This window comes from Callithrix jacchus, chromosome 22 (assembly GCF_049354715.1).
Source record: "Callithrix jacchus isolate 240 chromosome 22, calJac240_pri, whole genome shotgun sequence".
NCBI lineage: Eukaryota > Metazoa > Chordata > Mammalia > Primates > Cebidae > Callithrix > Callithrix jacchus.
Window position 1 is genome coordinate 12,857,238 of NC_133523.1, and position 13,543 is coordinate 12,870,780.

Below are 13,543 nucleotides of genomic sequence, written 5' to 3' on the forward strand. Positions count from 1 at the left end.
TTGAACCTGGGAGTTGGAGGTTGCAGTGAGTGAAGGTCAAGCCACTGCACTCCAGCCTGAGCAACAAGAGCGAAACTCCATCTCAAACAAAACAAAACAACACACACACACACACACACAGACAGTATAGATGGGAGACTCTGTAACTTCTCTGAATGTTAAACTCAACTGGAGGCCTCTGTATGTGAAGTCAGTCAGATGGGGCAAGGGCCTGACATCAGTATTTTTTGAAGCTCCCAGGTGATTCCAATGTGCAGCTGAAGGAAGTGTAAACCAGCAGTTCTCACAGTAGTGGCACCAGGACCAGCAGCATCCGAGATGCTTGGGGAACTGCTAGACATGTGCCTTCAGGGGCCAGGTGCAGTGGCTCATGCCTGTAATCCCAGCACTTTGGGAGGCTGAGATGGGAGGAATGCTTGAGTCCAGAAGTTGGAGACCAGCCTGGGCAATACAGCAAGACAAAGTCTCTTTTATTCCCCCACACTCCATTGTATATACTAGCAGGGACAAAGTCTTTTTTAAAAAAATGTTATCCCAGCACTGTGAGAGGCCAAGGTGGGTGGATCATGAGGTCAAGAGATCAAGACCATGGTGAAACCCCATCTCTACTAAAAAATACAAAAATTAGCCGGGCATAGTGGCATGTGCCTGTGGTCTCAGCTACTCCGGAGGCTGAGGCACGAGAATTGCTTGAACCCAGGAGGTGGAAGTTGCAGTGAGCTGAGATCATGCCACTGCACTCCAGCCTGGCGCCTGGCAACAGCAAGACTCTATCTCAAAAAAAAGAAAAGAGAGAGGGAGAAAGAGCTCACACCTGTAATCTTAGAACTTTGGGAGGCCGAGGCAGGTGGATCACCTGAGGTCAGGAGTTCGAGACTAGCCTGACCAACATGGACAAACCCCATCTCTACTAAAAATACAAAAATTAGCTGGGCGTGGTGGCAGGTGCCTGTAGTCCCAGCCACTCAGGAGGCCGAGGCAGGAGAATCGCTTGAACCTGGGAGGCGGAGGTTGCGGTGAGCCGAGATCGCACCACTGCAGCCAGCGTGGCGAGAGTGAGACTCCGTCTGGGAAAAAAAATAAGAGAGAGAGAAAAGCAGCACTTTCATGGGTGTCATCCCAGATCTAATGATCAAAGCCTCCATGTGATTCTGATGCACACTGGGAAGTCTGAGAAGCAAGGGTGTAGAAAGCTGCTGAGCCACAGGACCCAGGAAACAAAGCGTGTTTCCTTCCCCTTCCAGGACTTGCTGTCACCACCCACCAGAAACCCTGTCTTGAGCAGACATTGGATTTGACTTAAAGGAGACCGTTTAGAGGTGCTTGTGGCTAGTCTGAATTGAGATATGTTGTAAACGTGAAATACTAAATCTCTTTTCTTTTCTTTTTTTTTTTTTTGAGACGGAATCTTACTCTGCCTCCCAGGCTGGAGTGCAGTGCTGTGATCTCGGCTCACTGCAACCTCCACCTCCCCGTGGTTGAAGGAGAACCTTCAAGTGGTTCTCCTGCCTCAGCCTCCTGAGAAGCTGGGATTACAGACATGCGCCACCACGCCCAACTAATTTTTGTGTTTTTAATAGAGACAGGGTTTCACCATGTTGGCCAGACTGGTCTCAATCTCTTGACATCATGATCCACCTGCCACAGCCTCCCAAAGTGCTGGGATTACAGGGGTGAGCCACCATGCCCAGTCTAAACTCACTTGCTATTTCTGTTGGACCTTGTGAGTCTAAATAATCTTAAAGGCCAGTCGGGATGGGTCATACCTGTAATCCCAGCACTTTGGGAGGCCAAGGCAGGAGGATAGCTTGAGGCCAGGAGTTCAAGACCAGCCTGGTCAACATAGCGAGACCCTGTCTCTAAAAAAAAAAAAAAAAAAAAAGCAGAGGCATCGGTGCTGCTGGTACTACCAGCTGCTTGGGAGGCCAAAGTAGGAGGATCTTTTTAACCCAGGATTTAGAGGTTGTAGGAGATGGAGGTTCCATAATTGTGCTACTGCAGTCCAGCCTGGGTGACAGAGCAAGATCTTCCCTACCCCCAAAAAATCTTAAGAGACGGGAAAATTCACAGGGCCTCCCTCAAAGCGATCAAGGAGCATCAGGATTTCATGTCATTCAGACCAGGGCTGTGGACTAAAAAACATTCTTGATGCAGTCAGAAATTGTCACCAGAAACCCCCATGGAAGAGCAATAGTGGCAGGGTTCAGTGGGTTACACCTGTAATCTCAGCACTTTGGGAGGCTGAGGCGGGTGGATCACTTGACGTCAGGAGTTCAAAACCATCCTGGCCACATGGTGAAACCCCATCTCTACTAAAAATGCAAAAATTAGCTGGGCGTGGAGGCATTCGCCTGTAATCCTAGCTACTCCAGAGGCTGAGGCAGGAGAATCGCTTGAGCCTGGAAGGTGGAGGTTGCAGTGAGCCGAGATCACGCCATTGCACTCCAGCCTGGGCAACTAGCCTGAGACTCCATCTCAAAAAAAAAAAAAAAGGACGAGCAATAGTGTTGGCATCCAATCCAATATTGATTCATTTCACCACCTCTCACGTCCTTTTTTGTCATCTGGAAACGGGGTATAATACTATGTGCCAGGGATTGAAGATGGGCGCTTTGCTCAAAATCACATATAAGGACAGGGCTCTGGGTGTCTCCTCTTATGAAAATGCTGAGGGGAGGGTAACCAAAAGTGTCCCCCTTGGATTAAAGGGGGATAACCCACAGCTGAGTGACACCTGGCTCAGGATGACACCCTTCCCCTTGCAAGGGGCCATAGTACCCGGTTCAGGTCCAAGGTCCGACACTTCCTCGCAGGAGCTTTGAGCAGTTGAGTTCATTTCTCTCAGCTAGGGTTTCCTCTCCAGTCCGAGGTTGGAGAGAGGTTAAGAGATCCTAAGCTGGGATTCCATAGGGCTCCTCCACCCCGCCCGCACCCCGGATACCCCAAGAAAGACGACGACCTGTGCGGCCACCAAGTCCCAAATGCTAGAAGAGAAAAAAAAAGTCTAACTCGGGGCCTTCGGAAACTGATCGAGGGCACTTTCCTGGGGCACGTCGGGAAAAGTAGTTCTTTTACGCTACAAAGAAATAACTTCCGGGTGAAAATACGGGAGTGGGCGTAACCTTAAGTCTTTTCCTCCAGTGGGCGTTGAATTTCCTCGCTACCCGAAACTTGAGATTTTCTGGGTTCCGGTTGTTGACAGGCACCGCTTCTCTTGTTGCTTCATGTGCACCTATGCGCATGCGCCAGACTCTCGTCCGCCTATTGGTGGATTGCGGACTTCTCTCAAAAGACTACATTTCCCAGAAGACCATGCAAGCGGGCGGGGAATCCCCACCCCAGAGGGAGGGGCGCGGTGCTCTCAGCGGAGACTGAGCCTGTGACCTCTTTCTTTCTTTTATTTAACACAAAACTGGCATGTCCGCATTCTGGGCCCCACGGCTGGGCCGATCTCGGTGCAGACAGGTCAGCTCGGCCTGGCCCTTTGGAAGGCGAGGCCGGGCTGCACTGCAAGAACGAGTGAGCCCCTCCCCTGCCCCCTCTCCTGGAGTTTGGAACTGTCAAGCTCCAGCTCCTACCCTCTTACCCAGATTCAAGACCCTTGAGCCGCCCACCCCGCGGGCCCGGCTGCGCTCGGAGGCCGGGCCTGGCCTGCCTGGCCCGTGAGGATCTGCACCAGCAGGTCGGTGGCCAGCATGGGCGAGGGCTCCTCGAAGCCGATGGTCAGCAGCTGCTGGTAGTCCCCAAGAGGCTGCGGGCACAAAATCCTGTGGTGGGGGGGACCAGGGAGAGACAGGCCTGGACTTGAGTGCCCCCTGCCCCTCGGGAGTCCCTCCCTTTGAGTGAGAGGCGTCAGCTGAAAGCAGCTTTGTTTCAGCTGCGGGTGGGAAAAACCCCCGGGGGAAACTTGTTTCCTTGTTGATCAGAAACTTAGTAATGGCTCCCGGAGGCTGAATAACTGGTCCTGACCTGTCCAATCGCCCTGCTAGCTGTGTGTCCTTGGGCAGGTCACAACTTCTCTGAGCACCCTGTTTTCTTTGTTAAATGGGGCCAGTAGCTTAGACCTCGATGGGTTGTTACTGGGGTCTGCGTGCTTTTCAGGACACAATACAGTGCTATCATTACTAAGGGAAGCAAAGTATTTGGGAAGGTGGATTGTCTTTGAAGGGGTTCTGCCTCCCACCTCCAGCACCCAAGCCCGCTTTACTATTGCCCTAGTTCCTACCACGAATAAAGGTCATCCTCGGCTGGTCCCAGGGGCACCCATCGGCCGATGGACCACAGCTTCTGGATCTGCGGGAATGGATTGGCAGGAGTCTGGCCTGTGTCCTCCCAAGTATCTCGATAGCATAGGAAGTAGCTGGGAGGGGAGGGAGCTGTAATTAGAAGTGATCAGTTCCCTAGCTTCTTCTGTTGCGGGCTTTAATTTTGAAGGTGAGGTGGAAACTCATAGGAAGTTCTCAGGTAGGCTCCAAGGCCTTTTCTTCCGGCCAGCCTCCTTTTAAGATTAGGACTTTTATTTTGGTGGGAGGGTGGGTTTTAAGAAAATAGCGGTAGCCTTTCAAAAGCCTTGTTTCCTGGTTCACTTTTTTTTTTTTTAAAGAGACAGATTCTTGCTCCCACTCAGGCTGGAGTGCAGTGGCACAATCACAGCTCACTATAGCCTCAAACTCCTGGGCTCAAGTGATCCTCCTTCCCAAGTAGCTGGGACTACAGCTGCCAGCCACCATGCCTGGCGAATTTTGTTGTTGTTGTTGTTAAGACAGGGTCTTGCCATCTTGCCCAGGCTGATTTCAAACTCTTGGGCTCAAATGATCCTCCTGCTTCAGCCTCCCAAAGTGTTGGGATTACAGGCTTGAACCACCATGCCATGCCCTGCCCAGTTTTCACTTTGGTGGTGACGGTTTTGAGGCCCATACTGGCATTCATCATAGAAAGGGGAGGAATTTGATTTGGGTAAGAGGACTTACTAATCCACAAGGGTATCTTGTCCCCGACCAGGGGCCTCTGGGATGGTTTCCAGGTGCCAGCGCATCTTCTTATAGAGGTATCGGGGGAAGCGGCTGGCAGTGTAGGCGGCTGGGGCACAGTATCTGAAGATGGACACCTCGTGGGACATGCTGATGGAGAACCTCCCGCAAAAGAAACAGGAGATGCTGGCAGGACATGAGGGAATGCAGGGGTGAGGCTGGGCCTTGGACCCCTTCACCCCCCCATCCGAGTCCCCAGCTGTTATACCTAAGGGGGTTTGTCTCCTCCAGGTCCACAAACCCAAAGGAAGCGTACATGAGGACCAGCTGTTCCAGGCGCAGAGTCAGCTGCTGGGAGATCTCTAACAGCTGCATACAAGAGGGGCCACAGTGAGATCAGCTGGCCTAAGAGGAGCGGGCCTCCCCCTCCACCATCCACCATCCCCCCAGGCTTGGAGCTTTGAGAGGCAAGGGGTGTGGGGTCTAAGAAACCCCCACACACCCCCTTTCGGACCAGCTCCTGCAGGACTCCATAGATGGGGGGTACACTTCTCGAGGCTGCCTCCAGATACAGGAAGTAGGGTTCACACATCTGTAAGAATGTGGGCATGGCCTTGGCCAGCTGCTCCTTCTGTACTTGATCTCTGCTGAAGGAAGAAGGGAGCCTTTGCCTGTAATCCCTCACGACCCCTCCCCGCCACCCAGTTTTCCCCATTCTACTCACCCCCAACCTGTATCCCTTGGCTAGACCCCTGTTAGAAAAGGCCCCCAGTTTTAGATCTTTTCTGAACATCTTTCTGGTTCACCCGCATCACACCCATTTAGAACACTTGTTAAAGAGCTGACACCTGAGTCTCACAACTCTACTTAGGACCCAGAGCTTCCTGCAGTGGCTCATGCCTGCAATACGAGAGTTTTGGGAGGCTAAGGCTGAAGGATTGCTTGAGGCCAGGAGTTCCTGACCAGCCTGGGCAACATCGCAAGACCCCATCTCTACACAAAAAAACAATTAGCTGAGCATGGTGTCACCTATAGTCCCAGCTACTTAGGAGGTGGAGGCAGGAGGATTGCCTCCAGGAGTTTGAGGCTGCGTAAGCTATGGCTACACTATTGCACTCCAGCTTGGGCGACAGAGCGAGACCCTGTCTCATTAAAAAACCAGCCTCATGAGAATCGCTTGAACCCGGGAGGCAGAAGTTGCAGTGAGCCGAGATCGCGCCACTGCACTCCAGCCTGGGTGACCGACCGAGACTGTCTTAAATCCAAAACAAAACCCAACCTCGTGGATCATGAGGTCAGGAGTTCAAGACCAGCCTGGCCAAGATGGTGAAACCCCATCTCTACTAAAAATACAGACATTAGCCAGGCGTGGTGGTGGGCGCCTGTAATCCCAGCTACTCGGAAGGCTGAGGCAGATAATTGATTGAACCCTGGAGGCGGAGGTTGCAGTGAGCCGAGATCCTGCTACTGCACTCCAGCCTGGGCGACAGAGCGAGTTCTGTCTCAAAAAGAAAAACAAAAAACCACCACCAGCAACAAAACCCAGCCTCCTAGGAGATTCCAATGGACACTGAAATTGGAGAGCCACAGGGAAAGCTGGTCTGCGAATCACATTATCCTTTGGGGTCTCAAACTGACGTCCTACTGGCCAAGTGTGGCTCAGGTGGGTCTTGTTTAGCTGGCACAGGGTTCAAAAATATAAGCCAGCATTTAAAACATGGAAGAAAGTCCTAGAGATTTGACAACCGCAGGCCACACTGCCAGGACAGTAACAGCAGCCCCCCCCCTACCCGCGATTCCACAGCCCTCCTCACTCAGAAACTGATTCTAATAAGTTAGCTTCTTCCACTGTCTCCCTCTGGCTCCTAGCGCTTCTAATTTTGCGATTTTTGCGACCCTGGCGTGTGTCACGGGACAGCTCACTATAGCCTTGACCTCCTGGGCTCCCCTCCTGTCGCCTCCCCTCCAAGTCTCTACCCACGAGGAGCTGGGACCCTGTCCGACATCACCTGTAGAGCAAGTAGCTCTGGAAATCATCCGCCTTCTTGAGTAGGTAGCGCAGCTGTTCGGTAATGGGGCTGAACAAAGTTTCCAAGGGTAGGCGGGGTGGTGCTGGCCCGGGCCCGGGAACCAGAGGTTCTGAGGAAGGCATGGAGGCCGGGGCTTCAGGCAGCTGCCCCTCAGCATCTTCGGGGTCCGGCTCAGGTGGGTCCCCAGGCCTGCTGGGGGGCGTCGACCGGGAGGGGTCTGCGCAGGACGGCGTCCCAGGTTTTAAGACGTCTGGAGGTGGTGTTTCTCCAGGGTCCAGGCAGAGCGACCCCTCGAACCACTGCTCCGTAGCCATGGCAGGGCTGTAGGGAGGGAACCTGAGCTCTTTAAGCTTCCGATGCTGCGTCGTCGGCAGCGGGTTCGACCCCGCCCTGGGAGCCTCCGACTGGACCCTGCCTTGACCTCTCCACCGGCGCCGCGCCGCGCCCGGGAGTTGTTTGCCTCTTTTGAATTTCAACACGCGGGAGGGGCGCGCCGCTCCAGTCCGCGCGCCTGCGGCCCCCCGCCCCCCCACACCACGCGCACTCCGGGAACCTGGCGGTGGGGAGGGAGGGGTCCCGCCTAGAGAGGCGACCTCTGGCCTTGTCTTGGGGGTGTGGTTAGAGCCAGGACCTTAATCTCTCGAGGTGGATTCCTGGAGTGGAGGGGTCTCTAACGTGTCTCCAACTTCCCCCACCTGAAACAGGGATATGGAATGAGGTCGCCCGGGTCCCAGTCCCAGCCTCACGCTCCCAGAACCCGTTTTGTTGTTGTTGTTAAAAAATCATTTTAATTTAAAATTTTTATTTTATAGAGATGAGGGTCTCTCTTTGTTGCCCAGGTTGGTCTCAAACTCCTGACTCAAGCGATCTTCCCGTCTTGCCTCCCAAAGTGCCCAGCCTTTTTTTTTTTTTTTCTCTCTAATGGAGTTGAGAAACTGCCTTAGAACTCAGTAGGGACTTCGGATGTGTAGCTCTGAGAACTACCCCTAACAAACAATAAAACATCTTCAGGCCTGGCTCAGTGGCTCCTGCCTGTAATCCTGACACTCTGGCAAACTGAGGTGGGAGGATTGCTTGAGGCCAGGAGTTCAAGACCAGCCTGAGCAACATAGCAAGATCCTGTCCGTACGAAAATAAAATGTTAGTCGGCTGTTGTCTGAGGCAGAAGAATCACTTGTGCCCAAGAGTTTGAGGCTGTCACCAGTTATGATGGCACCACGGCACTCTAGCCTAGGTGACAGGAAAATCTTCACTTGGAAATCTTTTCCCATCTGATGGCTCAATCCTTTTTTTTTTTTTTTTGAGATGGAGTTTCACTTTTGTTGCCCATGCTGGAGTGCAATGGCGTGATCTCAGGTCACTGTAATGGCCGCCTCCCAGGTTCAAGCGATTCCCCTGCTTCAGCCTCCCGAGGTAGCTGGGACTACAGGTACCCACCACCACAGCCGGCTAATATTTTTAACAGACGGAGTTTCACCATGTTAGTCAGGCTGATCCTGAACTCCTGACTTTGTGATCTGCCCACCTTGGCTTCCCAAAGTGCTGGGATGAGACATGGGCCACCACGCCTGGCCCACTTCTGTTGTTTTAATGGGGAGGACCATGAGGCCTGGAAACCCTACTATGGACCTAGAACAGGCCCCCCCCGCCCTTGATAGTTGTAGCGGATTCTTTGCAGTAGGCTAAGGCTGACAGGTTTATTATACTTTTTAATATACGTATGTCAAACACACTAATTATAAAGTCTGAGTGAAAAAAAAAGACTCTGAGTGAAGAACTGAGACAGGTGTCAGATGCCACTCTGTGTGATCCCGAGCAAACAGCATCTCTGTGTGGGGCCAGTTGTCTCTTCTGTAAAGTGGGACTTGGGGAGGACAACTGAGAAAATGCTTGTAAACCCAAGAACTTAACTGTTAGTCATTAAACAATAGTTGAGGCCAGGCGTGGTGGCTGTTCTAATCCCAGACAGAAGAATCGCTTGTGCTTGTGGCTGGGAGTTCGAGACCAGCCTGGTCAACAGTTAGAGCCCATCTCTACAGAAATGTCTAAAACCTATCTGAGCAAGGCAGTGTGCACGTGTAGTCCCAGTTAGGAGGCTGAGGTGGGAGGATCACTTGAGCTAGCAGTTTGAGGTTACAATGAGCTATGACAGCACCACTGCACTCCAGCCTGGGTGACAGCATGAGACCATCTCTAAAAGAAAAACAAAAATTGGGCTGGGTGCAGTGGCTCACGCCTGTAATCCCAGCACTTTGGGAGGCCAAGGCAGGCGGATCACCTGAGGTCAGGAGTTCGAGACCAGCCTGGCCAACATAGAGAGACCCCCATCTCTACTAAAAATACAAAATTAGCCGGCAATGGTGGCGCATGCCTGTAATCCCAGCTACTCAGGAGAATCGCTTGAATCTGGGAGACAAGGGTTGCTGTGAGCCAAGATCGCACCACTGTACTCCAGCCCAGGCAACAAGAGCCGAACTCCACCTCAAAAAACAAAACAAACAAAAAAACTCAGCACCTGCTGTGTGCCTAGCTCTGTTCTGGACATGGAGAGATTACAGAGGAAAAAAAGCAAATATTCCCACCGCCTTGGAGCAATTACTGTTAGAAGTGGCTGTGAGACAGCTATAATTCATTCTTTCCTTTTTTTTCCCCTCCCCAAACAATTCTGTCCTAACCTTCGGCTCTCTTAGGAGACTCTTTAACACCCTCTCCCCTGCCCCATTTATAAAATGGACCCTGTGGCTTTTTTTTCCTTTTCCTTTTTTTAAAATTTTATTTAAAAAACCTTCGGTGCAATATTAAAAAGCAATACAGCCAGCTGGAGCAACAATCAACAGAAAGGAAAGAGGAAGGAGAGGAAAAACCCGAGGAACCCCAACCCAGCTAGTCCCCTAGGAGCTGGAGGCCAGGGGCAGAGACTGAGAAGGGGGGATGGGTGGTGGGGGAAAAAGGAAAGACCACCCACCGAAATCAGGCAGATCCAAACATTTATATAGGAAACACCTGGCTGAACGGAAGAGGATCTTGGGGAGATGAGAAGCCCCCCACATTTCATTTTTTTTTTTTTTTTTTCCTAAAATGTCCTGGGCTGGGTGGGGAGGGTCAGCCACCTGGGGTGTAAGGAGCAATCCTCTCCCTGCACCAATGTGCTGAAGGGCAAATGTGTGTATGAGAGAGACAGAAGGGGCAGAGATGAGGACACGGAGGGTGCCCCTCCCTGGAACCTGTTATGAGGGCTGAGGGTGTCCGTGTCCAGCTCCTGGGCTCTGGGGGGTCTTGGGTGAGATGGGGGCCAGAATGGGTTGGGGCAGAGATTAGGCTGGGTGCTCAGCCTAAGAAGCCATCGGGGTCGTCGTCCTCAAAGTGGCCTTGCTGCAGCACCTTGATGTGGTGCTCGTAGATTTTCAGGGCTGGCCCAAGGCGGATGGACAGGCCGGTGAGCACATCTGTGCGCTGCATGAGCAGCAAAGATTTGCCATCAATTTCCTGGGTGGGACAGGGACAGAGAGAGAGCGAGCTGGGTCAGGGCACATCCCACAGAAGCCCTCTGTCTGTCTGTCTGTGTGTAATCCAGGGCTGGAAACTCACCTGTTCTTGGAAAGCTGTCGCCTGCTCAGGGAAGCCTGCCTCAGTAAAATATTCCACAACATCCATCACTGTCCACTCCACGGGATCAGACGGCTTCTCTTTGCGCCCAGTACTGCATCAAAACAGACGGACACCAGTGAACATAGAGGTCCCTCTGGCTGTGCCACATACCTGTGCAGCACCCCCAAGTCTCCAACACCCCAACTTACGGACAGCCAAAGGGGGTCCCATCGGCCCCAGGTAGGGCTGGTTTTCCTGGGGGCAAAGGCACGGGAGATGGGGAATCTGGCCCGGTGGCAACAGAAGCTGGGAAGGAAAAAAACACCTGTCTTTGGCTTTGTCTTGGGGCTGAGTTCCTCCCAGCTGGTACTTTCCCCCCACCCAGAGGTCCTTACCTGTTCCCCCCTCCTTGTTCATGTTTGCCATGGAGAACACCTGGCGGGTGCCGCTGCCCGGGGCTGGCCCCCGCCCTTCATCCTGGCCCTGGTGAGTTCCGCAGGACGTCCAGTCTTTGACCCTCTCCTTGACACTCTGAGGTCCCCGCTCGCCGTTAAGCTGGTGGTGCTGGGCACCTGCTGGACGATCACTCTCAGGTACTTCAGAGCCCTCTGACACATCATCTTCATCATCTTCATCTTCATCATCATCATCATCATCTTTCTCAACCACTCGCTCTTCTCCACCTCTCTGGGGCGGAGAAGAAAAGCATGCAAGGTTAGCAGCTGTTCTAATCCCGGACCCTGACTGTGGCATCCGGGCGGCGGGGAGGATGGACCGATTCCACCTTTAAGAACAATATGGACTAACTTTTACGCATTCACTCCGTGCCAGGCTCTGTGTTAACTAAAGCCCTGGACAACCGAATCTCACTAAACTCGCGCAACAACCCCAAGGGGTCGCTACTGTTACTAAGCCGCGTTTACAGCGAAGGAAACTGAGGCTCCGGGAGATTCAGCCACTTGCCAAGGTCACCACGAACTAAGCCCGTAGGAAGCGCGCGAAAAGCCCCAGTCACCCGCCGCCCAGTTCCTCCCGGGACTCGCGCCCCCGCCACGAACTTCGCCCGCACCTGCCCACCGCGCGGCGCCCCCGCTCCCCGGCGCGCTCACCTTGCTCCGAGACGGGCGGGAGCTGGCGGCCGGCGGCGCCCGTCCGGGCCTGTCCCCGCGGGGCAGCGCTAGCGCTCCCAGACGGGTGCGCTCCAGGCGGCCCCGCGCCGCCGCCTCCTCCTCCAGCAGCCCTTGCACGCGGCCGCGGGTCAGACGACCGCCGGCGCCGCCGCTGCCCCCGAGGTAGCGCACGACTTCCCGCAGGCTCACGGGCCGCGCCGCGCCGCCGGCCCGCGCCGCGCCCCCCTCCGGCGGCGGCTGTGGCTGCGGCGGCGGCGGCTGCTGCTGCTGTGGCGGCGCCGGCGGCTGTGGCGGCGGCGGCAGCGGCGGCTCCCGGGCGGCGACGGCAGGCGGGGGGGCGCGGCGCGGGCCGGCCGGGGGCGCCACCGCCGGGGGAGCGGCTGGCGCGGGCGGCGGCGCGGCCAGGGGCGCGGCCCGCTGCGCGCGGGGGCCCGGCTGCGCGGGGCCGGGCGAGGGGGGCGCTGTGGCGGCGGCGGTAGCGGCCGCGCGGGGCGCCCGGGCCGGGGCGGCGGCGGCGACGGGCGCGGGCGGTGGCGGCGGGGCGGGCGTGGGCGGCGGCGCGGCGGCGGCGGCGGGGGCCCCGCGGGGGGCGCGCGGCGGGGCCGGCGGGGTGGCTCCGCGCCGGGGCGGCTGGACGCGCGCCGCGTTGCGGTACGAGATGCTCCCCTTGTAGCTGACCCGGAGCACGGCGCGCTGCTGGATCAGTTTCTCGAGCTCGGCGCGCGTGCGCTCCGGCTCCGGGCCGTGCCGCCGCCGCACCATCCGGCAGATGCGCTCCAGGTCCGGCCGCGCCTTGCGCGAGCGCAGCGAGTCGATGGTGTCCAGGATCCACTCTTGGTAGTGCGGGGAAGCGGCGGACGACGAGGCGGCGGCTGCCGTGGTGGCGGCCGCCGCCGTCTCCGGCGGGGGTAGGGCCGGGGGCCCCGCCATGCCTCCCGCCCGGCCCGGCTGCACCGTGCGCGCTGCCTCCCTCCCAGCGCGGCGCCCCCCTCCCCGGCTCCCCTCCCTCCGCCGCTGCCCGCCTCCTCCGCCTCCCCCCCCCGGGGGGCGCAGCGCCTCGGCGGAGCGGCGGCGGCGCTGCTGTTTCTTTGCAAAAAAAAAAAAAAAAAGAGAGAGAGGGAGCGAGAGAGAGAAAAAAACAGTGAGAGAGAAAGAAAAGAGAGGAAAAAAAATATGCACACACTCACTCACTCGCACGCACGCACACACAGACCCGCTTCTGCTGGGCGCGCGCGGGGCCGGGGATGCGAGGAGGAGGAGGGGAGCGCCGCGCGGCCGGCCCCTCCCCGCCGCCGCCGCCGCACGCGCGCCCTGCGCCCGGGACACTCCGGCCCCCCTTCCTTCCCTCCCTCCCTCCCTCCTCCCCGCCGCCCGCCTTCCTCCCTCCCACCCCCACGCGCCCGCTTTTAAGGTGGAGCCCGGGCCCCCCGCCCGCCCCCTTTACCCTGCGCTCTCGCTCACTCTGGCTCGCTCCGGCCCCCCCTTACAACTCCCGCGCGCTTTTTAAGGAGGCGCCGCGGAGTTGGCGCCGGGGCGGGGGCGGGGGAAAAGCGGCGGGCGGGGGAGGGGGAGGGGAGTGCCGGGGGGAGGGGTGAGGGGGCGGGCAGGGCGGGCGGGCGGTGCTCGGCCGCCCTCCAGCCATTGGGCGCGGGACCCAGACGTCCCCGGCGCCCAGCCCCCCTCTCCACGCCTCCCCGGCGCGCTCCGCTCTCGGGACCGCACTTACCGGGAACTCGCCGCCCGCGGGCTGGGGCCGCCGCGCTCGCAGGGTGCTGCGGGAACCCTCTTGCTGCCGCCGCCCCCGCGTCCCTCCGGCGGGCCTGGC

General features: G+C 56.6%; 2 protein-coding genes and 1 long non-coding RNA gene across 7 annotated transcripts; 1 reads left to right on the plus strand and 2 right to left on the minus strand.

Annotated features, from left to right (window-relative positions):
• Positions 1-932: 932 nt before the first annotated feature.
• Positions 933-7,474, minus strand: C22H19orf67 (chromosome 22 C19orf67 homolog). Of its 5 annotated transcripts, none has more exons than XM_054249645.2 (7): positions 6,980-7,474; positions 5,473-5,617; positions 5,239-5,339; positions 4,971-5,156; positions 4,226-4,360; positions 3,587-3,767; positions 933-1,067 (listed from the first exon to the last, which is right to left on the minus strand). In XM_054249645.2, exons 1-6 carry the CDS (start codon positions 7,312-7,314, stop codon positions 3,593-3,595), a joined length of 1,077 nt encoding a protein of 358 aa, XP_054105620.1. In that variant the 5' UTR covers positions 7,315-7,474; the 3' UTR covers positions 933-1,067; positions 3,587-3,592. The 5 variants fall into 5 exon arrangements, with proteins under 5 accessions (XP_054105620.1, XP_078216907.1, XP_008985659.1 ...); XM_078360781.1 differs by lacking the exon at positions 933-1,067 and adding an exon at positions 3,147-3,261; XM_008987411.5 differs by lacking the exon at positions 933-1,067 and having other exon boundaries at positions 3,381-3,767; positions 5,473-5,614.
• LOC128930458 (uncharacterized) lies at positions 3,391-6,320 on the plus strand. Its single transcript, XR_013531086.1, has 2 exons — positions 3,391-3,682; positions 5,262-6,320. It is a non-coding gene; the product is annotated as an uncharacterized LOC128930458 (long non-coding RNA).
• A 2,269-nt stretch (positions 7,475-9,743) lies between the features above and the next one.
• Positions 9,744-12,713, minus strand: SAMD1 (sterile alpha motif domain containing 1). The gene is made up of 5 exons (XM_035285202.3): positions 11,698-12,713; positions 10,984-11,275; positions 10,798-10,894; positions 10,589-10,700; positions 9,744-10,486 (listed from the first exon to the last, which is right to left on the minus strand). The coding sequence occupies exons 1-5, from the start codon at positions 12,646-12,648 to the stop codon at positions 10,328-10,330; spliced, it is 1,611 nt and encodes a 536-aa protein (XP_035141093.3). The 5' UTR covers positions 12,649-12,713; the 3' UTR covers positions 9,744-10,327.
• Between the last annotated feature and the right edge of the window lie 830 nt (positions 12,714-13,543).